Source organism: Phascolarctos cinereus, unplaced genomic scaffold, assembly GCF_003287225.1.
Source record: "Phascolarctos cinereus isolate Bilbo 61053 unplaced genomic scaffold, phaCin_HiC Scaffold_5;HRSCAF=322, whole genome shotgun sequence".
NCBI classification, from domain to species: domain Eukaryota; kingdom Metazoa; phylum Chordata; class Mammalia; order Diprotodontia; family Phascolarctidae; genus Phascolarctos; species Phascolarctos cinereus.
In genome coordinates this window covers 264487177-264515139 of record NW_027555958.1, presented here as the reverse complement: position 1 = coordinate 264515139, position 27963 = coordinate 264487177, and the positions used below count along the sequence as shown (strand labels likewise).

Below are 27963 nucleotides of genomic sequence, written 5' to 3'. Positions count from 1 at the left end.
CCCTTAGAGGTCAACAGTTGTAGTTTCAGTATACAATAAACAATAACGATAATAATGATGATGTACGATGGGTGGATCTATCACTTAGCCTCAATTCTATATACAGCAATTCATGCAAAAGTAGCACATTAAACTATGCAGAGGGTCGCAGAAGTCAAAATACGGCACTGGCTAATGGAAAAGACCACCTGAGACATCAGCTGTTTTTCTGGTATCATATCTTTCTAATAACATCCATTACAGCACTTCTCTTGGCTGACAATGCATTACAGCCTCCTCACACCTGACATGAACCTTTCCATTAAGAGTGGCCTTTAATTCTTTGCAAACTGGTATTTTCTATGACACGTAGCCACTAGGTATTACTGCAACTCAGATTTTTAACCTTTTTTTTTTTGGTTGGAGGTAAGGGGAGAAGGAATGTGTTGTGCAACTAATGGACTGCTTTTCAGGATGTTTTTAAATGCATAAAATAAATTACATAAGATTACAAAGGATATCATTTCATTGAAATAGTTATCAGAATATTTTTAAAAACTAAGCTCACAGACTCTAGATTAAGAACTCTTGCACTACCAAAGGGATATAAAAATGTGCATTCCCTTTGACCCAACAATAGCACTTCTAGGGCTGTATACCAAAGAGATTATAAAAATGGGAAAAGGACCCACATGTACAAAAAAAATTTATAGCAGCTCTTTTTGTGGTGGCAAAAACTTGAAATTGAGGGGATGCCCATCAATTGGAGAATGGCTGAACAAGTTATGGTATACGAATGTAATGTAATACTACTGTGCTATAAGAAATGATGAGCAGGCAGACTTCAGAAAAACCTGGAAAGACTTGTATGGACTGATGCTGAGTGAAGTGAGCAGAACCAGGAGAACATTATACACAGTAACAGCCATGTTGATGGATGTTGCCCTTCTCCGCAATGCAAGGATCTAAGACATTTCCAAAGGTCTCATGATGGAAAATGCTATCCACATCCAAAGAAAGAACTATGGAATTTGAATGCAGATAGAAGTATACTATTTGCTCTTTTTTTTCCTTCTGTTTTGTTTTGTTTCCTCTTTCTGGTGGTTCATCCTATTGTTTCTAATTCTTCCTTACAACATGACTAATGTGAAAATATGTTTAATAGGAATATATATATGTAAAGTCTATATCAGATTGTGCGCTGTCTTGTGGGAGAGGAAGAAAAATTTAAAACTCAAAAGCTTATGGAAGTGATTATTGATAAATCAAAATAAATTAATAAAAAAAAGGAAAAAAATAAAATTAATTAAAAAAAAGAACTCCTGCACTAGAAGAATATTTTTGTTTAAGATACTGATAAGATACTTTGAGTTTTACATTCAACTACATACAAGACTTGAGACAAGAGAAATTTTTCTATATTTGGTTTTCCTGTGATGACATCTGGGGACTTTTTAGGGTGATTTATAACACTTTGCAATGCTCTAGGATTTGACTCAATCAGTACAATGTCATTCATGAATAGCTGGAGGACCCTACCAGATCTATAAGGAATCTCAGTTATATGTGGACTTGAACTGGATACCATCCATGACAAACACCTTTTGGGAAGTATACATCTCACTATTTTATACTTTACTTGATTATTAATAAGAGGATCAAATCAAATACATTCTTTCTGCTGTTACATCTTTCAAGGAATCTCAGTTTTATGATTTTGACATTTGCATGCAAGTCACCTTATTTTATTTATTCATTTATTTATTTACATTATCTATCTATCTGTTTATATTATTTATCTATTGATAGTGGAAATAAGTTAGGCCATAAACTGGCGAGCCCTAAGTGTGAGGCTAAGTAATTCAGATTTCATCCTGTGGGCAATGAGGAGCCACTACAGGCTAGTGACGATCAAAAAAGGGCACAGAAATATTAATATGGTAGTGGTATGATAATGAAAAGAATCTATATAATGATTTACTCACTAAAGAACTTGCAATTTAACAAGAATTAACTGTTCTTTCACACATACACATTAAATAAGTCTTCTTTATGCCACCTGATCTGCTATTGTGTCACTTTGTTTTAAAGAGAGGCTATCTTTTGGGCAGACAAAAAGATGACCTTGTATCATTGATATTTATCTTGGCTTAGTTATCACCTTGGAATTTCCTTAAGTAGTAGGTTCAATAAATCATAATAAATAACATCCTTCTGGTGATGTGTTAACTGAATAATAAAGAACAATTTTCCTTCAGGAAAACTTACTTCCTATAGCAGACTCTTGGTCTACAGTGGGACCCTTAAGACTCACTATGCAGACAAGAATCTCTCCTTTTTATCTAAGTGAGCTATGTAGAGTCATCATGTGGTTAAGAATGACTATCACTTTTTAAAGATCATAGGATAACTTAAGACTGAGTAATTTGTTCAGTCATCCAGTGACTCCTGACTCATAAAACATTTGGAAGTCACTTAGATCTCATAGTATGGCAATTACTTTATAAAAGACACATACAAAAAAAAATATCACATTTTCCCTCCCTCCCCACAAGGCCAATTCCCTAATAATAAAAGGATGTAAGTATACTGCAAAGTGTGTAAGATCATATGCAAAATTCCATTTCAGTGGTATAAAGTAGAGAATGAAGTGGACACAGATTACCTTACCCTCAAGACTTACTGAACAGAATTCTGATGTTACCTTATAGATATTTTAAATAAGGCATACTGTTATGGGCTGGGTCTGACTCAAGCCAGTCCTCTGATAGTTGAAGTATGACATTGAAACAAAATAGACACTTGTATAGGTCATCCACTAGCTAACAAAAAGGAGATTTACTTAACCATAATAGGGGAATGATATTCAATGAGGATATGATATGCATTGAAGAGACTACAAGTTTATTCAGATAAGCAAAGCTCCCTTGTCTATAAGTTGCCCATAGTGGTCTGCCAGCTAAGAGTCAGATAGCATGGAGCTTCTGTCGATGATTCGTACTCAGGAGACAAAAAAGTAATGTTACCAGCTTGAGCCTTTATTCCCCTGTGCCAATTAAGTCTCACAGATGGTTTCAATACCTTTTAAGGAAAAAATAGCCTAACTTGCATAGGGAGAGGGTTAGAATATTGCTCCGACTTCACGTACCTATTTTCTACCTGCTGTTCAATTACATGACAACATAATTATGCTACTGACATGCTGCAAAAATATAATGTGCAGACTGTATTAGGAGAGACGCTAGCAATATGGGACATGAGTTTGTCTTATACAGCATATATTTACACATACAATGTGGAAGGTATCATTGCCAAATTCAAAGAAGGTACCTAGGCCCCATGTCAGGGAATAGGCATCTCCAGCTTCTAGCTTCATAAATCTTACGAGCTACACTAGGGGAAGCACAAATTTTCTATTCTAACAGCAAGGAGAAGTGTGTTTCTCTTCTTCCCCCACACTTTATTCCCCTGAATATATTCCTTTACTGTATTAATAATATCTCAGTGAGGAAATGGAGTTTAATATTTTCTCAGATGGCTTTGTGGTCAATATTGCAGAATATATCTATCCTATACTTCAAGTAATAACTGTACCTTGGTAATAGCATTAATTTCTCAATTGCTATGAAGAAGCTACTCAGTTAAATCTTCCAAACTAACTGCTCTCATTAGGACAATATACTAATGAAAAAGTTTTCCCTTTTCCTCCTTCAGCTGAAACAGTAGTTAATTAAGACTTATTTTTAGGTGGCATGTACAAAGAAAGGGGGTTCAGTCAGTACCTCATGTGGTGCTCCTTTAAAAACACTTGCAGATTGGTAGATGGTTTCAGTCCAGAGTTTTAGGTCTTCATTTTCCAGTTCCTCTGCAGTCCTGTACAGAGATTTGGGAACTAGCCCACCCTCTGGCACTTCACACTAGAAATATAAATAAACCAAGTAAAGTTCTAGAAACACATACTAATATTCTGAAAACCAAACATACTGGCAAACATCCACCCTGATATGCTTTACTCCTATGAAATGGTTAGAAAAAGGAAAATAATATCTTTGAAGCAAAATATTCTCTAGAATGAAGGAAAGTATTCTGCAAGCTGCTTAAATATATAAACCTTCCTTTGATTAAATGAGAACAAGTTAAAACCAAAAAATCATTGCCAAACTTGAATGTAGAAGGTTCCTCACTCAATTACTATAGTACTTTTTATTCAATCGTAAAAGAAGTATAATAATTATGGGAAGGAAACATTCTCAATGGATTCTCAATGGCACAATAATAATGATGTGTAACTACTTTAAAAAATTATACTGTATTGGGAAAAAAACCAAAACTTTAGCCTAACCATAAGTCAAAAGGCTACACTATAACTACTGAGAGGAGGAAACAAGATACTTGTTCCTTTAATTTTGTTTAGTAAAGGAAACTGAAGTCAGAAACTTCACATTTTATAAATTTCCCCAGTGACTTGCTTGATTCCAAAGTTCATAAAATTCATGGACTCCCTGCACTAACAAAAATCACTGCCACTGGTATTTTGAACAACTATAGAAATAAATACTAGAGCTTAAGCGTGTAGTTAGTCACACTGGGGGGCCATGGTACAGCTTTAACTGACTGACAAAATTACATAAGAGTTATAAGAGCACAAGTGTGGAAGGATAACTTTATGTATTTAAACTACAACAGCTAATAAAAATAACTAGCATTTATATAGCACTTTAAGCTTTGCGGAGTACTTTACAAATATTATTGCAATTTATTTTCACAACAACCATGCAAGATAGGTGCTATTTATATCTCCATATTATAGACGAGAAAAAACTGAGGCAGACATTAGCTAAGTGACTTATCCTGGGTCACACAGCTAGTAAATGTACAAGGATGGATTTGAACTCAGGTCTTCCTGACTACAGGTCTAGTACTCTATCCATTGTACCACCTAGCTAGCTATACAGTATACTGACTAGTCCATTTAAAATAAGTGATCTACTCTGAAATACTAGAGTGAATAATACAGCTCAAATACAAAGAGGTAACATAATACCTAAATATGACTATCCCTACTAGCTATCAAGTGATCTTTGTGAATACCAAAGGCATTGCCATAGAGGAAATAAATACGGCCAAAATTTGTTCACAGCTAGTATTCTTTTTCAACACACCCAGTATATATATGTAAGCAACAAGACAGGAACTATTTCTTATATAAATAAAACAAGTTATCCTTTTCTATAGATGTGCTCTAATAATGTCACATGGTAATCATCTGATGAATTATCGACTTCTAATTTAATTGCTTCTTGTTTCTGTGTTTCAGATGACTGTATTTTCCTCTAAGCAAGAATGATAAATCAATAAGTTGATTCAAATGTCTTTTTTAGCCACCTATTCATCTGGGCAAATAATTTTCTGGGATCCCAATTTAACTAAACAAATGAGGCAAATTCAAAGTACACATATTTCAAAAGATTAGGTATTTACTTAATAGATACCTAATATTCAGGGCCATGAACTTCTTTCTATAGTGATAATTACATACCAAATCACAGAAAATTTTCATTTGAGGTTGGCTTCAGTTGCTACTGTGTGATACCATCCCTTCTAGCTGTGTGACCTTGGATAAAATCACTTACCTTTTGTGTGCCCCAGGTTCTAATAATTATAAAATGATGGGGTTTGTATCACAAAAGTTTCCTCCAACTGTAACATTCTAAGATTGTGTTCTAATATTATGGGATATATATCTATACAGCCAAAAAAGTAGTTTTGCTTGAATTATTCAGAATAGCCAAAATATAGCCTAACTGAATAACTCTACCTCCAAAACACACACACAAAACTTAAGAAATGCATCACAGCCAACTAAAAGAACATGTAAGCCACATATGTTTAAGATCAAATATGATGATATGAGCAGGAAGTAAGGTTTAAGTTTTAAAAAAGTCTCAAAAGAATATAAAATTGTCTGTGGAGAAGAGACAGGATAAATTTCAAAATCTGACAGGTAAAAGGGAAATTGAATTGTAAAGCAAGAATTTTCACCATAAAGCGAAACAAAAAACCTCAAATTAAAAGAGTAAGTGCTATCTCGAAAAAATCAACAAGTGTTATTTCTATCTACATAGATATTTATCTGGAAATATCTGTAGGTTTTGTAATAATTCTTCTTCTTTATTTTGTAAGACTTAAAAAAGTACTGATGCTGCCTAAAAACAAGTCACTTCCCAATAGCATCTCTTCCAAATGACCCTTCTTTATAACCAAACTCCCCTAAAACCCAAAACCAGTTAAGCCAAACCAAAAGACAGACATGCAATACATCTATCATGCCATATCCATAGTCTACCACTTTTTTATTGCTTTCTCAATTTTCAATGGGGCAGCTAGATGGCATAGTGGATAGAGTGCAGGGCCTGAAGTCAGGAAGAGTAATCTTCCCTAGTTCAAATCTGGTCTCAGCCAACTACTAGTTGTGTGATCCTGGGCAAGTCATTTACATATCTGCCTCAGTTTCCTCATCTGTATAATGAGGGGGAGAAGGAAATGGCAAACCATTCCAAGTAGCTTTGCCAAGAAAACCCCAAATAGGGTCACAAAAAGTTAGATATGACTGAAAATAACTAAACAATTTTCAATGATAGAACAGTAAAATCCAACATATGAATCAGTCAATAAACAAGCATTTATTAAGCACCTAATCTACTATGTGCCAGTCACTATACTAAGTGCTGGGGATCCAAAGACAAAAAATGAAATGATCCAAACTCTCAAAGAGCTTAAATGAAATGGCAGAAAAAACAGATTTACATATAAGATTTATTTGGCATTTCATTATTTGGTTTTCCAAAGATTCTTATATTGTAAAGGGATTTTCATTAAGGGTCTTTTAAATGTAAAATTCTTTGATACATTTAAAATATGATTTAACTTACAATTTGGCTTTATGTAGCAGCTCTATATGCATAAAACTACATCAGTATAAGATTCTGTATCACATGAACTTTCATATTTGCTAATACAGAAATTAGCATTTGGTAAACCTTCAATATTTGGCAAAAATAAAGTTACATAGGAGATACTTCAACAAAACCCAGTAAATTACAATAACTGCTCATGCAAAAAATTAACAGCTGCCTTATTTTTTCTTGGAAAAAAGTCTAATATTCTATATGCTTAAATATTTACCATACACTCTCCACTCAAGAAATCCGGGATGATTTCCTTATCAATATAATCCAACAAGCCCCCTGGAGCCTGGTAGTCATTGCCTGCATAAATAAGGAACTTCTTTCTTGTGTTGTCATCAATGAATGGGCTAACCTATAAACAACAGAAAAGACTTTTAAAATTACATTTAAAGGTTAAGAATAGACTCTTACATAGTTTTTCTGTAAGGTACTTTAGCATGGTACCAAATTATGTAGAAAGTCAACTAATTTTATTCTAGATGCTTTTTTATCCCAGGAGGTAAGGTGATAGTTGTCAGAAGGTGAAATGGTGTTTGAGACTACTGGTTCTGCTCAAAGGGGAGGCTGGGTCTGACATGCCTCTCTTCATCTTTCCCCATAGAAATCAACATGAGGGAGAGATCAGAAGACTCTAGGCCTCCTCAAATCAGAAAAAAGATAAGCCATATGAAGAGAGACAGAAAAGAAGAAAGGAGACTATAAAACTAAAGGAAGAAACGAAAACACTTTGAAGCAGAAACCTCATGTGGCCTGGCCTTGAAGGCTTGCCTGACTATCAAAAACATACATCCATTTTATTTTCAAACAGCACTGCTACAAGCAATGAAACCAGACAAGGGGGGAAAAATCAGCTAGTAATGACTTCTGCAAAGTGACTGAATCAAATCCCAGCCATAATATCAGGGCAATACCAGAGAGAGCAGAATTATATTCAAGAACTAAGAAGTAGATTATGCAGCTTTCAACAGGGCAGAGTACTCTACCCTTTTGTTTTACTGTCAGAATGAAATCTATTTACTGGTCTGACAGAACTAAATTGATCTCCATTTTGTTGTATACAGCTACTTTCCTTGGTGCCCTCTGCAAATCATTTGTTCTCTTCCCAGAGGTAATTTCGGGGGCAAGAGTAACCTCTCAGCCCACAGACAGCATTATTTGCTATTGTTCAATTCCAGGAAACAGCTCCACGAACCAAGCAAGTCTGTCTAAGGAGTCTAAGAAATTGGTCTCCCATCCTTCCCTCTACCATATTCTCTCCAAATACATTGTCAAAATTCTTGTCATTATTTTTGTTAATAACAGTCTATGACTTAAGAAAATCTTAAAAAATCTTTCTTTGCTGGGGGCAGCAGCACCGGGGCCGGGCCGGGCCAAGGCCAGAGGAGAAGGAGGAAGAAATGAGGCTGGGTGCTGGGGCCCATTTTCTTGCCAGCCCCCCCCCCCGTCACACCCATGAACAGGTTGCAGGGGTAAGGGGGGCCTCTGAGTCCACACCTGCACCCTTGGGTGCTCACTGGAGGGGCTCCTGCTGCTGCCCTGGGAGCTCAGTGGCCTCCTCAACTCAAGCTTGTGGAGGGACCTGAAGTATAGCCAGCAGAACTGCACCCAGGATGAGCTGGGCTAGGCTGGCCACGCCCCCGAGGGACCCTCACAGCCCCCACCACCCCGCCAACCTGGACTTGGCTCTGGCAGTGTTGCGGAAGGAGATGGTAGGCCTCCGCCAGCTTGACATGTCTCTGCTGTGCCAGCTGTGCTCTCTACACGAGTCCATCCAAGACTACCTGCACCTGTGCCAAGACATGAGCCTCTGCCAGGACATGTCGTCCCTGCACCTGGACGGCTCCTACCTGTGGAGGCCCATTGAGGCTGGGCTTGAAGCAGCTGGCCAGGGCCTAGCCCATTCTGCCTCCCCAGACATAGTGCAAGCAGGTACACACACTGGGGTGGGGGGCGCATGTGTGCGCGCGCACACACACACACAGTCTCACCCTCCCTGAGCCCTCTGATCTCTCACTGTGCTAGTTACCAGGAATGGGCTGGGGCCCAAAGGTAGGAGCAGCTGGTTTCCCTACTTTCTCTTTCAGTCACTTCTCTCACAGGAGATATATTGACTTGCTAGACATCCAGGCTCCATGTTATTTTCCCACCCACTTCCAGGCCCAGCTGTCAGTGGACTCACCCCATCCACCCTGATGCCCTCTTCTTCCCTGCTGCCCTTCAAGGGCTCCCAGGCAAGCTCAGTTCTCTTGAGGCCACTCACTTGGGCAAGGGAAGAAGCATCTGAAGGAGCTTCGTCCTTGGCACCTCGGTCAGATCACTAGAGCCTCTCCTGCCACCAACAGTCAGCCTGGCTCCACATTCAAAAGGGAAGCTAGCTGGGCATGGCAAGGAAACAGCTCCATAACTGATTCCCTGCTGCCCCGGCAGGAGTAGTGTCCAGCAAGCTGGGGGGTCATGTATACTGCTGGCTTGGCTATTGGGCAAGACCTGCCCCAAAGGTCGGCCTTGCTCCCCACCTGGCAATGGGGAGGGCTGGGGCTCAGTGCTATGCCCAATATTTAACATACTGGGGCCTCGGCCTTGGGGTTCCACAAATAAATAAAGGGCTCTGTCTCTGTTCAAAAAAAAATCTTTCTTTGCTTCTTTTGCTAAGTTTCACTACCACATAATCATAAATATATGTGTGTTTTTCAAATGATAAAGCAACTAGCTTAGTTTTCAAACTCACCAGTGTCCACAGGACAGGGAATACCCTTGGAGCACGGAGTATAAGAAGGCGGCCCAATGTTTCAGGGTAATTGGCTTCAACAACTTCAATGATTCTGAGTAGTGCTTTCACCCCCGGTCTCCATAAATGCCTCATATTCAGTCCTTCCAAATCTACCAGACAGGTCCACGAACTAACAATTTTAAGAAGAAAAAATTTTAATCTACAAATGTAATAGCAGTTGATATCTAAGGACTCTTTTAATTATAAATCTATTATTGGGGCAGCTAGGTGGCACAGTGGATAAAGCACTGGTCCTAAAGTCAGGAGGACCTGAGTTCAAAGCCAACCTCAGACAATTATTAGCTGTGTGAACCTGGGCAAGTCACTCAATTGCTAAAATCGACTTTGCAATTTAGGAGGTGTGGTATTTGTTTTCTCAAAGCTCTTAATATCTATGTACATGTCCTACAATTTTACCAGGCAAACTTGTATTTGACAACACACTCAATCTTATCAAAGTGGTCCTTGGAGTAAGGGGCTCAAGGCCTGCTTCTGTCAAATAACAGCTATATAATTATGCATAAGTCATTCAAATTCAGTACCTTAAACACTAAGTATGCAAGTTGCAGAGCAGCTGCCATTAGTCTAGGTAGAGGAGGTTTCTTCACTGGGAAGCTTTCAAAATCAAAGTTTAAAAATGTGCGTGTTCGCACATTTTTCTCCTCCCTTCTTCGTTAGACCAGTAGGTAGGGTCAAGCAAATAATTAGATTATAATGTAATTAAGCCATTGTTTTTTGTTTTTATTAAATGAGGTATTTGGGAACTCAAGAAGTAAAACAAGAATGTACTTTCTTTTCTATGATTTAAGTAATCCCCCGTCTATAGAGCAGGTATTGAGTCCTTACTAAGGATTAGTTGTCCAGAGCTATCCATAATCCTTATACAATCTCTTGTGAATAACTTGGCATGCACCTTTAAGACAACTACCTTAATAAGAATAAAATGTTATCATAATTTTTATACTCAAGAGAATTAACTGGTCAAGGTTCAGACCTACAATTATGGTACCCTACATACCATGAGTTAGCCAAATGAACTCAACCAGACTGGCGTGATCAGTAATCCCTTACAGACAAATACACATATGAACATACATATACATATTATAGAACCCCATTACAGAGTAGTTTCTAATTTTTTTGCAGCTGATGTGAAATCCTCTTCTTTTGGTTTATTTTATAATTGTCTTGCCTCACACTTTTCAGGAAATAATCCATGTGAATAATTTTCTGAGTTCTTACTTTATCTAAATAACATTTATTACAATTTTTAATACATTTATTGGGAAATCTTTTATAAGCTTAATATCTTTAACTGCTAAAAAGTAACCTTATTACTTCTGTTATTATGATATGATATGATAAGTAGACTTCTTAGGCAAAGTTTATTAAAATATGGTGTCCGTGTTGTAATTTTTGTAATTTTGTACTGTGATTTTTTTCAACCACCAATCAATCAAGATGGACATTTTGTTTTCATAGTAGCTATAATAGAAAACAGTTTTACACAAACAAAATATTACTTATTTAGGTTAACTTTGCTTAGTTGGCTCTTTCACCAAGCTTTCTTTACGACTGATTTTACCATCTACTGCTTTTCTCTGCTTTATGAAGTGATACTGCTCATAATCATCTATCAAACTTCTTCATAAGAGTTTACAAATGAGTTTGTATTCTCAACCAGTGTGGCTTTGCCCTTCATTTCTATTCACTTGGCAGTCAAGTCAATCAAGTGTTTGCTGATCAAGTCACTTTTTAGGTTCTTTTGGTCTCCTTGTTATAACAACTGATTTACATCAGTTAAGATTATGTATGAAGTTATAATACTTGGTGTTAATGTTCTTTTGTCCTTTATTTTCTTTATTATTTGTTTAATTAGCTCAGAACAGCTGTTTAGATTGATAGGCTACATTTTTTCTCAATTTCTTCCAGTTGTTTTTTAAACTGATTCTGAACTTTAGTCTAACAAACTGGTGTTCTGAACACACACAAGAAAGTTGATTGATGAATGACTCCGCATCAATAATGTCTTTTCCCATCTCTTAAGATTTTTTTTTGGTGATGTGATTCACTGTTCGTTGTATCTTATCTAGCACTTACTATGATTACCTCAAAGAAAGTACTAATCATATAAAAAGACATGCAACTTCTGTGGACTCTACAAGTCTGTACCCTCTTTCATTTCCACCTTTGTAATGAAGCCACTAAATATTGAGAAGTGGACAGACAGACTGGTCCACTGGTATCCTTTAAACATCAGGACAAAACCAAAAAGACCACCATAGCATGTTGGGTATAGCAACATAACAGGAGGACGTGGACAAGAGTTGCATACGTTGGGTTGTTGCAATGGGTTGTGAACTGCATTGTTGAAATTCCTTCCAATTCAGATGGATGAGAGCACAAAGCCATTTAGGTATTACAATGTTATGAATACTAATAAAATATATATCACTTATTTGATAAACCAGAGTACTATTTATTCACCTATGACAAAATTATTTTGGGAGTCAAATGCTTCTTTCAATGTACTACATCACAAGTTTATTAACTTTTCTTGTTCAGATACAGCAATAACAGCATAAGCCAGTGAACTTTGATTCCTAGGAAAATACTAGAATGAATCATTAAAGAGATAACTAGGAACATCTAACAAAGGAAGTGGTTATTACAATGGGCCCATACAATATCACATGAAAGACAGCTCATGTCATGTCCTTTCTTGACAAGTTCACTAAATTTGTAGATCAGGAAGGCTGTAGATACAGTTTACCTAAATTTTAGTAAAGCATTTGATACCCCTTATTTTGTGGACAAGATGGTAATATCCTCAATAGTAACAGGAAAGTTACGAAGAAAGGAGAACTGGGGGAAAAGAGATGATAATTTTCTGTATTCATAGTGGACTCAGAAAGATCAGAGTTCAAATGCTGCTTCAGACATTAGTTGTCTGACCTTAGCAAGTCAATTAACCTCTGAGTCCCAATTTCCTTATCTACAAAGGGGGGAAAATAATAGCACCTGCCTCACATGGTTGTGAGAATAAACTTTTTTTTAAAAAGTGCAGCAAACATTAAAGTACTGTATAAATGTTAGGTATGCTGCTGCCTGCTGCTGTTGCTGCCGACAACCTGATCAAACCACATCTGGAAGTGTTCAGGTCTGAAAACCCCAGTTTGAAAAGCTGGAGAGCATCAAGAAGAGAGCAACCAGGATGGTGAAAGGCTTCGAGTTCAAGCTGTACAAGGACAGTTGAAGAGAACACGCATGATTAGATGTGACTGCAATTTTAAGTATACAAAAGATTATTGTGTAAGGGAAAGATTAGACTTCCCCTTGGTCCCAGAGGGCACAACCAAGAGCAAGAGGTGGAAGGTGATGTCAGGTTTCACATCAGGAAAAGCTTCCTAACAATTAGAGCTGTCCAAATGCAGAAAGGACCGTCTCAGAAGGTGAAAGACTTCCTCCCCTTGGAGGTCTTCAAGTAGAGACTATATGATGATGATGAGCTGTATCACTTCATGAAACAGAGATATGGCATAACAGGGCTTCTCATTTTGAGCATGGATTTGACGGTGGATGTAGAGGTCCCTTCCCACTCTAATATTGTGTGAAATATATAATTAGTTCATAGCTTATACAATGATTAGTATTTAGAAATATCTAAAATTTAAAATAAAACAAAAACTGCTTTTGTAGACAAGTCATTAGGAAGTAGAGCTTTACTTTCTATTTCACTGGTGGGCAGAATTTTTAAAATTTAAAACTAAGAAACATAAAAACCTAATTTGGTGAATTATCTGTTATCTCTAAACTTTTTCACAAATATATTTATTTTATCATTCTATATTCACATGTAGAACACAGTATTAACTCAAAGACTTTGCCTGGATTTATTTCGAGCAGCAGCTCTCCAAGGGTGGTCAGAGACCCTTTTCAGGGGGACCATGAGGTCAAAACTACTTTTATAATAATACTATTCACAATAATATTTAAGATGTTATTTGCCTATTAAAATACACCCCTGAAAATTTCCAATTACATATTTGTATGAGACTAGATTTTCTTCAACCAAAATCATAAAATGAACTGAATGCAAAAGCAGGTATGAGAATCCAGTGGTCTTCTATTAATTAAGCCAGACATTAAGGAGATTCAGAAACATATGTAAAAATAATGCCATTAAATATTTTTTGTTTTGGAAAATAGTTATTTTTCCATTTAAAATGTTATTCATATTAACATATAATTGGTTTATTATTTTAAAATTAATAAGTATTTCATATTTTATCACTTTTTATTTCTAATATGAAAAATATCAACAGGTCTCTAATGAAAGACTTTGAAGTTTTACAGCACTTTCACATATATAAATTCATTTTTTTTCATGACTGCTTTGTAAAGCTAGTTAGGGCAGCCAAAACAACAACTCCTCCCTAACACGTTTCAACATCATATTGTACATATGGTATAAAATGAGCATCCTGAGCATCCATTTGTTGTTTCATCTATTAGTAATACAAAATAGGAAGATTTTAGTTTCTTCAAAAATTGACACACAGGCAATTTTCCTTTCTAAGGGATAGATAGGAGGTGGCAAGTGCCAGGTAGATCAAACCACTGTCATCATCTCTACCACCACTTTCCCTCAGAACCTGGGAAAGACAGTCCACAACTCTGAGCCCAAGAATTCCGGGGGGAAAAAAGCATCTCTAGACTACTGATCCACTCTTCCAGCCTAGCCCCCAAAGTTTCTGTCCAGGGAAGCAATACCTGTGGAGATGTGACCTAACAACTGCCTTACAGGTGACATAGCCACAGCCAGAGCTACTTAAGACCTGGAATAGCACATCTGGACACCAAAGTCCTTGGCACTGTCAAAAAGCTGAACATCAGAAATGGATTACATATGTAATCAATAGAAAAGATATTAAGGAAGAGGCACTACACTACCTACTTTGCCATTGCACCCTAAGAACCACCAGGCATTTCCATTTGATTTGCAGCTGAAACCTCCTACATTTTACGTTGTTTTCCCATTTTAGACTGTGATCCACAAAAGAAGGGATGTCCTGCTTGTCTATGTGCATCCCCAGTGCTTAGCACAGTATTTTCCACATAGTAAACCCTTAATAAATGCTTTTTTCATTTATTCATTCCTTTCCACTATATTATCTACAAGTAGAACTATTCAAAGCTATTTTGTACACGATTCAATAAGCACCATTTAAACCATATTAACAATTACACACCACACTGTTTCTTCAATCAAAGCTTTTTATATCTAGGCAATTCTATAAATTCTATAAACATCTTTACACAGCACAAGCTTTACACTTTACACTTTACACAAGTACAAGCACAAGTACTTTTGATGCTAATAAAGTTTTGATGCCAAAAGTTTGTTTTTGCGTACAATCATTAAAAGCAACTATTTTTTTCTGAAAAACATCTTACATTGCCAATATATTCTGCAGGTTTCATGCTACCTTCAGCTAAGACTTTTGTAGAAAGCAAACACAGAGGTCTTTCCTCTTTGTCAGCAACAGTACTTGTGAATTTCAATTTTAACTATAGTAAGAGATCATCATTTGGACTTTTTGTTTTGTGGTTCTGCACTTCTGCTACTTATTTAAACCAATTATGTATTTATCCAGTTTGCTTTATTGTATTAACTAAAACTAATGACAATGAAAAATATACAGATATTATGTACTTAAGTGAATTTATATACTTCACATTCAAAGTATATATCAAGCAGTGCAATGACATAATTCATCTGTATTATGAACCTATACTACTTGACAGAAATGCTGGTAGATCATGCTAAAGTAAAATTCAACACACAATGACTTATATTTGACTTTGCACATATCACAGCATTGCATTAATTTTGAGTTGGAAGGAATTTGTCATCCTAGCTTACTTTGTGAACTTTATTTTAATTAAAATAGATATATTATGCATGAATTATACTAAAATATATGCAATAATTTCCACCTCTGCTTTGTACTCCCTTACTTAAAATAGAGATTTATATTCCTCTACTCCTACCCTATGATAATGCCCACGAGTTTGGAAATTCTTATTTTCATCTACTTCTTTAACTTTTAGAACTCAAGGCTATTCTTTTCTAGAAACATCAGGCACTGCCCTGAACAACTTGCCTTAAACTATTTAATAGACAGTCTTACTGGGCTGGATACAATTACAAAATCCCATGTTTACCTGATAGGTCGGCCAAATACTTTTGTATTTTCTTCACATCTTCTTAATCCTTCTTCATTTATTGAGAGAACCTGTGCAAGAATATAGAACACCCACAAAAACATTTATCTTTCTTAGGCATGATGAGGAATTACTATAGAATTATGTTGAAAGGACAACAGAAATTAATGTTGTCTAAGAATGATGCTATTTGCTATAAAAATAAGGTACAGGGACACCTGCACTTGAATTCATAGATTTAGATACTTTTATAGTCATTAGAGAATACATTTAGAAATTAAAAGCATCCTTTGGAGGTTTTCTGATACAACCTCTCATTTCACAGATGAGGAAACTGAGTCCTAAGAAATTCACCCAACGTCACAAAAGCAGAAAAAAGTGGCAGAGACGGGATTCCAACTCAGGTCCTTTGCCTCCAGATATAGTACTTTTTGCCATTGATATACACAGGGCAAGAATGTCAAAAATAGGATCTCTGGATACAAAAACTAGGATATTTTGTTTACATGGAAATTTAGACACATGCTACATTTTTCAATTATTAGCCATCCAAAATGAAAGAGTATTTATACTAATCAACAAATGTCCAAAGGAGGGAGTTTGAAACTCCTCATATATCTTTAGAATATATGAGTTTAGAATCCTCTAGGTAACGTATCTTTTATACTCCTAAATGTGTGGGCATTTTGGCACCAGGAAATGTCTTAGCCTAGACATAAGACTAAGCACTTTACCTTTTTCAAGCATACAATCTGGATATTTCTACCATCCCTGATAACTTATATTTGGAATTGTGATACTGTTTTCTCCTGGTGAAAGAGTTGACCCTTCCTTCTCTTTTACTAGAATACCACCCATATCACAACTCCTAACTGTGGGTATACCAAGGTTCTGTCTGAGGCCTGCCTCTCCTCTGTCTATACTGTCTGGGAGTTTTATTAGTTCCCATAGTTTTAATTAATCTCTATTCAGATGATTACCAGATCTATATATCTAGCCCTAATATCTCTCCTTAGCTGTAACACCACATCACCAGCTGCCTATCAGACTGAATGTTCTGCAGGCATCTCAATTCAATATGTCCAAAACACAACTTACTATTTTCCCCATAAAACTACTCTTACTTAGTCAGGGAGGTTTGCAACCTTGGTGGACTTCTCAACTACTTATCCTTAATATCTAACTGGGTGCCAAATTTTGTCATTTCTACATCTAAAAATCTCTCCTATCTGCCCCCTTCTCTCTACCCACACAGCCATCACCCTCGTTTGGGCTGTCAGTACTTGTCCCTTGAATTAATGCAACAGTTATATTTACTGAACACCCTAACTCAAGCTTCTCCTCATTCAATCTTTTTTCCACATAGTCATTAGTGTGATATTCCTAAAGCTCAGGTCTGACCATATCATTCCCTTATTAGCTCTTGGATTAAATATGTAGTGTTTGATATTTAAATTTCTAGCCTTATTATACCTTACTCCCCTTCATATTCCTTATGATTCAAACTAGTGGTCTTACTTTTTTTCATACATGACATTCCATCTCCCATTTCTACACCTTTGCACTGGCTGTTTTCCATTCCAGGAATGTATTTCTTCTCCTCACTTCCACCTGTTAGAACCCAAGTACCTTAAGCACTCAAGGTACTCAAGCCTTTCTTGCTCTTCCAGCTGCTAGTCCTCCTCTACCTCTCCCCCAAATCACCTTCTATTTTGTATTTATCTTTTATTTACCTATATATGTACATGTTGTCAGCCCCAAAAGAATGTAAGCTCCTTTTGTCTGCATTTCTAGCGCCTAACACAGTGCCTAGCACATAGCAGACACTTATTAAATGCTTGTTGACTGACCAGTTGACCAATACTCTCTAAAAAGTTTAATCCACAAGTATATTCAAGTTGTAAAAACAGGCCATTTTAGTGAAAGGGTATGATTTACAACATTCTGGTAACATTAATATGGTGATAAAATGCTAAATTACACACATACACACACACTTACATATCTCAGCAAAGCCTCTTCTCCAAGTGCTCTAACTAAACCTTTGGTATCCATCTGTCCCAGCCTAAGCACATAGAGTGGACGACCATCTGAAAAAAAGAGAGACTGGGAAATGAGTCAAAGAACTTTGTCTCCCATATCCTAGTTAAGTTGTAAATTATTTCCCACTACTAGAGCAACAATCATTTTCTACAGAGTATTTGTTATAACAAGATATTTCTGAACTGACCACATAATTCTATGAAGTTCTAAGTTTAGGATTTAGTAGTAATAGTAAAGTCATAGATACTACTAAATTTTAACTGCATTATTTCTAGATCATTAAAGCTGCTTTATTTTTAACACTGAAAAAGGCCCTTGATGAAAGTTCTCAAAGAGACCTAAATTAGGATTCAAAAATTATTACTTATTACATAAGCTATGAACTGCTGAAAAGGGCTATTATCACAACTTAGTAGCTGGATCTTTTTTATGCTATGGAAATTTTCTATAATAGGTTTTACATGAGAAACATGGCAAATTATATACAGGAGAACATCATAGAATGTTTTGTCCCAAATCATTTCAGCACTACTTGAATGAGTGGTAAGAGGCCTGGACTAGGAATAAGATGACTTGCATTCTACTTCTGGCTCTTAACATTAACTCACTCAGTGATCTTAGATCTTCCTGGGTTTCCTCTTCCTAATCTGTTAAAATGAGAAAAAGACTAAAATATCTCTAGGGAAGGTCAGTTTTATTGTTTTTGTAGCAGGAGTGAAGGCCTTACAGAAGCAATAGAGCTAACTTTCCCATGACTTGCCCTCTTTGAGAATTTATCTTTGTAGACTGTAAGTTCTTAAAGCACTATGATACTAGGTTATAACCTTCCTAAATGAACAATTACATTTTAGCATTAACTCTTTGACATGTAATTTTTCTTCTAGGATAGGGTGCAAGAATTGTGAAGTATGAGTAAAAAGCTGAGTCTTTTCCTATCTTTTTCCTTTTTTCCCCACTTCATTTATTGTTGTTCTACCAATTTCACTGGAGATATCATTGAGTTAAAAAAAAAAGAAAGAAAGAAAAAAAGAAAGAAATACTTAAAGAACTAGAGCTTGAGGGTCTCCAGAACACTTGGAAGAATTATGGAAAGAAATCAACAAGAATTATGCTGGATGAAAACAGATGGGTTGAGAACTGCAATGATGCAGTTTTATTAAATTGTACAAAATAACCCCCATTTAACTGAGAAGCAAACTGACAATAGAAACAAAATCATTTACCTGAAAACAAATTAAATCAGTGGAATAGATCAGTGTAGATATAGTTTTATGTCCTAATTATTAATTTCATTTCTTTAAACTATACTCTTGGGAAAAGAGTAACATAGGTTGGTTTGTACTAGTTTTGAGGAAACAGGAAAGAAACGTGTTTTGCAAATTGGATCAAAATGTTGAATATTCAAAGTTAGAACTATCGAAGGCCAATTCTTCATTGGATTTATGAAGGGATATGACAATGGATGTACTGTGGACGTACTTATGATTCACTTAAGATGTAAACTCTATAATAAGAATACCATATAGCTCATACCTTTGTCATGGTGATGCCAGCCTCCTGCATAGTAATCTTGAAGTACTTGGGGAGGGTTCCATGTATCAAGAATGTAGTCCACTTGGTGCTGCTTTCGCCAGGTTAATGACTGACACATGATTTCTCTAGCTTTGTCAATATTGAAGTCACGAGCACGGAGAAAACGTAATATATGCTCATCTTTGGGGATCTACAGAGAAAAAGAAGATTCCAGTCAATGTTAAAAACATGTAGGTAAAGAGAATCAGACTTTAGAATCATTCCTCCCTCCTACACCTAATTTCCAAGGATTGGACTAGTGTAAAACCATCACTGGGAAAAATAAGCACCCTTACATCACTTAAGAAAATAAGAATCATTATCATTGAACGATTCTTTTTATTACTTCATTTTGGTTTTAGCAGAGCACAAGACATAGCTATGAACAGCTTCTAAAATGGCAAGTGTTTATAGCCAGATAAATAATGCTAATCCCACAGAAACTTCACTGGCATTTCTTGGTAACATATCCTGCTGAGAGTTTTTACACCTGGAAAACATGTTAAAGTCTGTGGGGTGATTTTCACATAAACTAGTTTGCTTTGCTCTCCTGGCCCCTTACTGTACTTACTGTACTCCTAGTAAATCATCTTGCTGAAATGTATATCACTGCTGATAGGATGAACATGTTAAGTTAATTCCATATCATTATTAAAATCCTCCAAAAACACTCAACTTATCAATGATAGGTAAGCAGCACCAAGTTTACAATACAAATGACAACACAGTCCAAATATTTGATCTCTGGTATGTGATATGATTGAACAGTAGACCAATTTCATGGAATGCCTATCTTCTCTTGGTAGTTGTACCTATATAAGCAAAGCTGAGCTCCTCCCATTCTCCACAAATACATGAGTCACTGCAGAGTTCCAAATCTTTAAAAGAGAAGGAATGGAGCAGTTGAAAACTTGGAAGGATAATTCATCACAGCCTTTTCAAATTGACCACATAAGTGCTAAGTAGAAGATTTAGTAGTAGTAGCAGAGTCAAATATACTACTAAATTTTAACTGCATGATTTCTAAAACATTAAAGATGCTTTATTCTTAATACTAAAAAAGCCCCTAGCTGAAAGTTCTCAAAAAAGCCTAAACTAGGGTTCCAAAACTATTATTTAAAAAGCTATAAACTGCTGAATAGGGCTTTTATTTTAACTTAGTGGTTGGATCTTTTTTTATGTTATGGAAATTTTTCTGTAATAGGTTTTACATGAGAAACATGACAAATTATATACAGGAAAGCATTATAGCATGCTTTGTCCCAAAGCACTGCAGCACTACATGAAATAAATACCGATCTAAACATTTTCAGATTTAAAGGAGAAAAACACCAATTATAGTTGGCAATATGTGTTCCTTAAATGGATAGAGAGCTATGAGTAGGATTAATTATTAGTTCCTTGCATTAAATTATTATATTTTTCTTCTTAGGTTTGCTTTAAGACATTGGAAATTTCAACTTTATTCCTCATTCCTTACTTTGCCCTTATGGGTTTCCTGGAGCCACTGCCGGAGCCTGATCAGACAGCTTTCCTGTAGTGGAGTTAAATCGCCCAGATACCTCTTGATGTAGTCTGCATCCAATTTGTCTGAAACAAATAATTTATACAACTTTATTAATTTAGATGGAAACCCCCAAATACTTTTGGGCAAGAAAAAATTTAATTTTGGTCTCTCTATAGAGCAGTAGATTCAAAACTTTTACTAATCCTTTGCTATTCAATCCTGCTTATACAATTTCACAACACTTGTTAAATATCTATTAGGTGGCAGTCACTGGGGAAGATAAAAAATTAATAGTCTTTGTCCTCCAGGAACTTACATTCTACTTGAAGATAGCGGACAAGGGGAGAAGATAATATACATCAAATACATGTGCCACAAGGTAGCGTATGATGGAGACCAAAGAGATAAAAAAAGTTCTAGAAAATCTTGAGGGAAAGAAAATTTTTAGCTAGATGGTATTCATATTAGAAAGGAGGAATGTGGCATGGTAAGTTGGGCAATCAATTTTAATTCAGCAAGACCTGGGTTTAAATTCCACCTCTGATGTGTACTAGATGTGATATCATGGGCAAGTTACTTAATTTCTTTCAAGTCCTAGTTTCCTTATTTGTAAAATGGGGATAATACCTACAATAACTGCCTCACAGAGTTGTTTTAAGGCTCAAAGGAGATAACATATGTAAAGTACTTTCAAATCTCAAAGAGCTATATCATTTTACCTAATAAAATTGCAAAGATAACAATATGTGGAAAAGTCAGTGATAGATGGGTTGTGGTGTCTAGATGTCTGCACCCTTTGACCCTGAGATACACACTGTTAGACATATACCACAAGGAGTCCAAAAAAATGGAAATAAAGCAGATGCCCATCAGTTGGGGAATGGATAAACACCCTATGGTATATAAATAGAAACAATAAATAGGAACACAGAGAACTGTGGGAACACTTATAGAAATGAATACAACATGAAATAAACAGAATCATGAGAACATCTATAATGGCTTCAACAAGTAAATAGAAAGAACAACAAAAAAGTAAATGTAAATACTGTGTAATCTTAAAGACCAAGCTTGGCCTTAAAGAAGAAATATGGGAATAGATCTCCCTGCTTTATAGATATGGGGGGAGAAGATTATGGATGTGAAGCACTGCATACGGTGTCAGTTGATATGGTAGTTAATTTTACTTAAAAGTTTTTCCCTCTCTTTGACAATCTTTGTTAAAAAGGGATAGGTCACTGAGTAGAGGGATACATTTGGATATGAAGGGGATGCAGGACCATAAGATCATAGATGTAGATCCAAAAGAAACCTTAGAGACGAGGAAAAAGAGGTTAAGTGACTTTCCAAGATCACACAGATAATAAGGGACAGCACCAGGATTTGAACTCAGGTCCTCTGACTCCAAATAAAGTACCCTTTCCACTACATCATATTATCTACTCTAGGAAAAAAAGTGATAAAATTAATCAGTCACTCAAGATTTTGCTTCACTAGACTAGGGGACATGGACTACTCCAAAATCCATCATGCAATCAAGTAACAGTCAAATTTCAAAGAAATTGCAAAAGATAAAGTAACTAGGGCCCTTTATCACTTCTAATGGGATTATCCTCTAAGTGCCAGTTTTCTACTAGGATTTTTTTGTGCCTAACAAATATGTAACATAGAACTACACCTGGATGTACATATTCCTTCCAATTGTGAAAAACCTCACTGTACGCAACAATTATCTCTATCGTTCCTTAGGTCTTTATGGTGGACAGCTTTCCTCCTGACAGTGCATGAATACCAATGGAGCACATCACCTGTATATCAGTTAGCTCCCTTGTAGATGACTATGCTACCTCATTTTCAGGTCACATAGCTCTCTGGTGACATCCTTTGCAATGCTGCTCCTTTATATTCTTTCTTGGTAATGAGTTTCACTCCTACTCATTCCCATAATACTCCTCTCCATTGCCCTTTAGGTGACTTCTAACTCTTCAACTCTTGAAATAAAATAAGAACTATATTAGGAATAAAACATCTTACCATCAGGTGTCCCAACCACAATCTCAGATGAACTGTTAGAGTTAAGAATTTCATTATTCAATCCTTCCTTTGGTTGTGTATCTGGTATGCTAATAGCAGCTGATACTGGTAGTTTACTGCAAGATGAAGTTTTCTTTGAGGAGCATGAGACTGGAGGAGTCCAGCGAGGTACAAATGTGATGCCCTCTTCTTCTAACTGATGCAGGTAATATTCAATGATTTCTTTTCCCTTCAAAACAAAGTCTCATTTTATGAAAAGGAAATATATAATATATAAATTATCCATCTCTCAAAGGTTTTTAAAAACATGTTATCAAAAATGAATGCCACAAATCAAAATGGAGGAACAGTATCTCAAATCATCTGTTTATTATTTTTAATTTCTCTTTCTGGAAAAGGCCTGTGTATTACAGGTAACAATGATAACTTACATTTACATAGCACCTTAAGTTGAAAATGTGCTTTACATATATTATTATTTCATTTAATATTTAGGCAGGCCTGTAAGGCAGGTGTGCTACTAGGCAGGAAAATGCTATCCACTCAGGTTAGACTTGGTATCTAGAGATAGTATGATATAGTAAAAAGATCACAGAAATGTAGGTTGAGGAATGGAAGGAACCTTGAACATTATCTAGTCCAAAGCCCAAATTTTATAGATTAGGAAAATGGGGCACAAAAAGGTTAAGTGGCTTGCTCATGATTGTTCAGACAGTAAATATTAAGAGGCATAATTCAAACCCAAGACTGTCTTGAACCAAGTCTAACACATTGGGACTCATAGTGTAATGGAAAGAATACAGATTTAAAGTCAGAGTACCTAGGTTTGATTCTCAGCTCAGCTGCTTAATTCATGTGTCATCTTGGACAAGTCACCTAACCTCTCTGGGCCCTAGTTTCTTCATCTGTAAAATGAGGGGGTTAGAAGAGAAGACTTCCAAAGTCCCCTCCAATTCTATTATTTATGATCCTAGAAACTTTTCATTATATTATGTTGCCTCTAAGGACTAAGTCTAGTCCAAGAGCAAGATGTTTCTACACAACCAATAACAATATTGCCTGTTGCCTTGACTTGGTGTACCAAATCCATTCACAAGATAGAAACAAGCCTATCAACCATTCAATTATTTCCCATTGAGAGACACACCATAAAAACAAAATTCTTTCACTTTTATGTTTTTATATGTGAAATTTTAGCAGACAGGGTCTTCTAGAGAAGATAAGGCTCAGTGATCTGAGGTAGGTCTTGTAAAATCATCTAATAGCTCCCCAATGCACTGGTTGAGATCTTACAAATGAATCCAGTCAGTCTCCAAGCAGGCTATGAATGTCATGCTCCTTTCCCAATACTACTGGAGGATTTTAATGCGACTGAAAATAAAACAGGTTTCCTATTTCCATTAACCACTTATACTTTTAGCACCAACATTTGCCACTCACCTAATCTAGTCCATTCCCCCACCCTCAGGAAAGAATGCCAACTGAGACCACCTCAGAGATGGACTTTTTCCCCTGTACAATCCTATGCCAACACTTACTTTTTTAATGTTGCTGGTATATTGTTTCATTGCAATTTTTTCCACAGTGCTTTCAAAACCAAAGAAAGATTTAATATCCAGACTTGCAGACTGTTCAAAGCAGGTCCAGTCTTCATTTTCAGGGTGAACCTGCAAGCAAGCAAGAAAGCAAGTGACAATCATATAGGCTATTCAAACTATAAGTAACCTGTAATGACAGCATGAAGTAGATTTAACTACAATTCCTATCATTCCTCATAAAATTATGTAGAAAAATTATAAAACCTGGTTCAAAATCATAAAAGGCCCAAATAAATGTTTTTAAATTTCTAAATAAAAAAAATTATTTTACATTTAAGTTAGAAACAGAAATTGAATCCAATTCAACAAACATATTAAGGGTATACTACGAGTAAAGAAAAGTTCTTGGTACTTTCTTCTTCAGTTCTAATTCACATGTTAAAAATTATCCAGGGCTCTCCTACATGTATTCTTGGAAAGCAAGAATAGGGTCAGAATCAAAGTGGTACTTCATTGGAGAGCACTACTCGTAAAGTACAATTCTCATAACAGTAATACATTAAGAACTGTATTATTGCTAGACTAGGCTCAACCTCCTACTAAATGGAACTCACGAATGATGATAATGAAGTTTTTGATAGGAGAGCTGCTCCAAAGAATGAAAAACAGGATTGTTTGAAAGCAAGGATGAGCTTTCACATCCTTAGTAATTCAGTGGAATATTCTTATTTGCTTCTGGTGATAAACAAAACATAGCAGGAGAAGCCAGTCTGTCAACACAGTGTTGCTGGGTCCACATAATACCAAATACCTAACAGGATCCTTCTTTGTCATTCCAGATTACTCACTGTGTAACAGCAGTACTCATTAATGATGACCCGGTTGGAAAACGTTTCATTATAAGCCTCTATATGCAAGGTCCGTTCCCGGCGGTTTAAAGAATTTTTCTGAACAAAGTAAACATAATCAACTCCTGCAATCTAAAAAAAGATACAAGATTTGTATTAATTGGTAGTTAATATGTAGTAGCTATCTCCATGGGGATGGAGTGAGTTTTTCTTTTTGAAAATATTTTTTAAAACAGATTTTTACTGATCATTTGTTTTTATATCACCTAGATTTTACTCTGTATTCCTCCCACTCCCTCAACTGAAAGAGCCACACATTACAATAAAGGATTTTTTTTAAAAGGCAAAGAAAATTAACAAAACCAATACATCAAAAAAAAAAAAGGATAGTATATACCTTGCTCTGCACCCATAAGACACCCTTTTACAAAGAAGGAAGATCAACTATCTCCTCATATCTTTCCTTTGAGGGCAGGCTTGTTCTTTATAGTTTTGAAAAATTCATTTTTTATTGTTTTATGGCTACAGTTGCTTCATTTTATATTACTGCAGTCACTGTATATCATTTTTCCTGGCTGTTTCACTTTGCATCAGTTCATGCACGTCTTTCCATGCTTCTCTGTATTTATCATATTTGCTATTTTTTTCAACATTGTAATATTCCATTACATCCATGTACCACAATTAGGTTAGCCATTCCCTCATCAACAGCTATCAATTTTGTTCCCAGTTCTTTGCAACTAAAAAAAAAAGTGCTTCTATAAATATTTTAGTATCCATTTTGTCAACGATGTCTTTGAAGCATATACCCAGCAGTAGAATCTTTGGGTCAAAGGGTTAGCCATTTTATTTACATAATTCCAATTTGCTTTCCAAAATGGTTGTACTTATTCACAACTCCATCAACAATGCAGTAGCATACCTATATTCCCACAACCTAACACTGACTATTCCAATTTTCTGTCATATTTGTCAAACTGCTGAGTATCAAGTAAAACCTGGGGATTATTTTGATTTATATTCCATTTATTAGTACCAATTTGGAGTATTCTTTAATATGGTTGTTAATAGTCTGTAATTCTTCATTTGGGAGCTGTCTATTTACCTCCTTTGTCCACTTCTCTACAGGGAAATAGCTTTTGGTCTTAATATATTTATTAGTTGTTTATATATTGTAGATACCAAATTTTTGTCAGAGATTTGATCCAAAGATCCCAGACAACTACCTCCCTTCTGATTATTTTTGTTTATGCAGAAGCTCTTCAATTTCATGTAATGAAAACTATCAATTTTATTTTTTGTTAATTGTCCATTCTTTGGTTAAGAATGTGTCCGCTAACCATACCTCTAAGGTATATGATCTGCTTCTCTTTGAATTTTTTAATGGCATATTCAGTTAATTTTAAGATCATGTATCTATTTTTAATTCATTGTGGATTTTTTTTTCATTATTTCCCTGGACATTCTAAGAACTTCTGTGCTTCCAAATGAATTCCACTGCTATTTTATCTATCTCTATAAAGTATCCCTTTCATAGTATGATTGATACAGTATTAAAACTCTAAGTTAACTTTAGCAGTATTATAGTTTTTATCATATAAGCAAAGCTCAGCCATGAGCACTGAATATTCATCTAGTTATTTAAGTTATCCTTTATTTCTTTAAGAAGCATTTTGTAACTGAAACTATGCAATTATTAAATGCCTTTTATTCCTAAATATCTTATAGAATTTATTTTGCCTCTCAGATTTGTTTTTATATAAAAATACTATTGATTTGTATTGGCTTATTTTGCAGACGCAACTGTGCTGAAGCTATTTTCTCAATTTGTTAATTTGGCAGTTCTCTAGGACATTTTAAGTAAACCATCACATCATCAGCAAATAGGGATAGCTCTGTCACCTCTCTGCCTATTTAAACTTTAAACTTTGCCCATTTAAACTCATCTTATTACTACTTCTAGCATCATTAAAAACTATTTAAAATAGCAGTGACTAGAGGAGGTATCCTTGCTTTTACTCTCAATAAGGGCAGGTTTCTAAAGTATCCCAAATGTATATAATCTTTACTTTTTGGTAGTTAGTGCTTATATTAATTTTTTTTAAAAAGAGTCCTCTGTGTCTATATTTTGTAAGGTTTTTAACATTAGTGAATGTTGTACTTTGTCAAAGATTCTTCTACATCTGAATCCCAGTAATTATGGTTTCAACGCTTTGTTTTTAATATATTAATTACATTGATTACTGAACCATCTTTGCATCCCTAGTATAAATCCAACCTCGTCATAATGAATGATTTCTTGGACAAATTATTAGCCTATCTGCCAACACTTTATTTTTAAAAAATTTTAAATCAATATTCATTAATGATATTAGTCTATTATACTCCTTTTTTGCTTTATCTTTCCTTGATTTAGGTATGACGCCTATATTTGCCTTATACAACGGGTTTGGTAGGGTGCTTGCTTGTTCAATTT

The 27963-nt window shown here is 35.6% G+C and overlaps 1 protein-coding gene across 2 annotated transcripts in view; it reads right to left on the bottom strand.

Moving 5' to 3' along the window:
• The window catches only part of SEC14L1 (SEC14 like lipid binding 1), an 81101-nt gene that overhangs the window by 7075 nt on the left and 46063 nt on the right, over positions 1–27963 (bottom strand). For both annotated transcript variants that reach the window (XM_020965921.2, XM_020965922.2), the window contains 10 exons: positions 25488–25619; positions 24640–24768; positions 23102–23330; positions 21041–21150; positions 19522–19711; positions 17947–18035; positions 15946–16016; positions 9676–9847; positions 7165–7299; positions 3762–3896 (listed from right to left, as the gene is read on the bottom strand). In XM_020965921.2, coding sequence (XP_020821580.2) covers positions 3762–3896; positions 7165–7299; positions 9676–9847; positions 15946–16016; positions 17947–18035; positions 19522–19711; positions 21041–21150; positions 23102–23330; positions 24640–24768; positions 25488–25619 — 1392 coding nt within the window. The remainder of the gene's footprint in view (positions 1–3761; positions 3897–7164; positions 7300–9675; positions 9848–15945; positions 16017–17946; positions 18036–19521; positions 19712–21040; positions 21151–23101; positions 23331–24639; positions 24769–25487; positions 25620–27963) is intronic.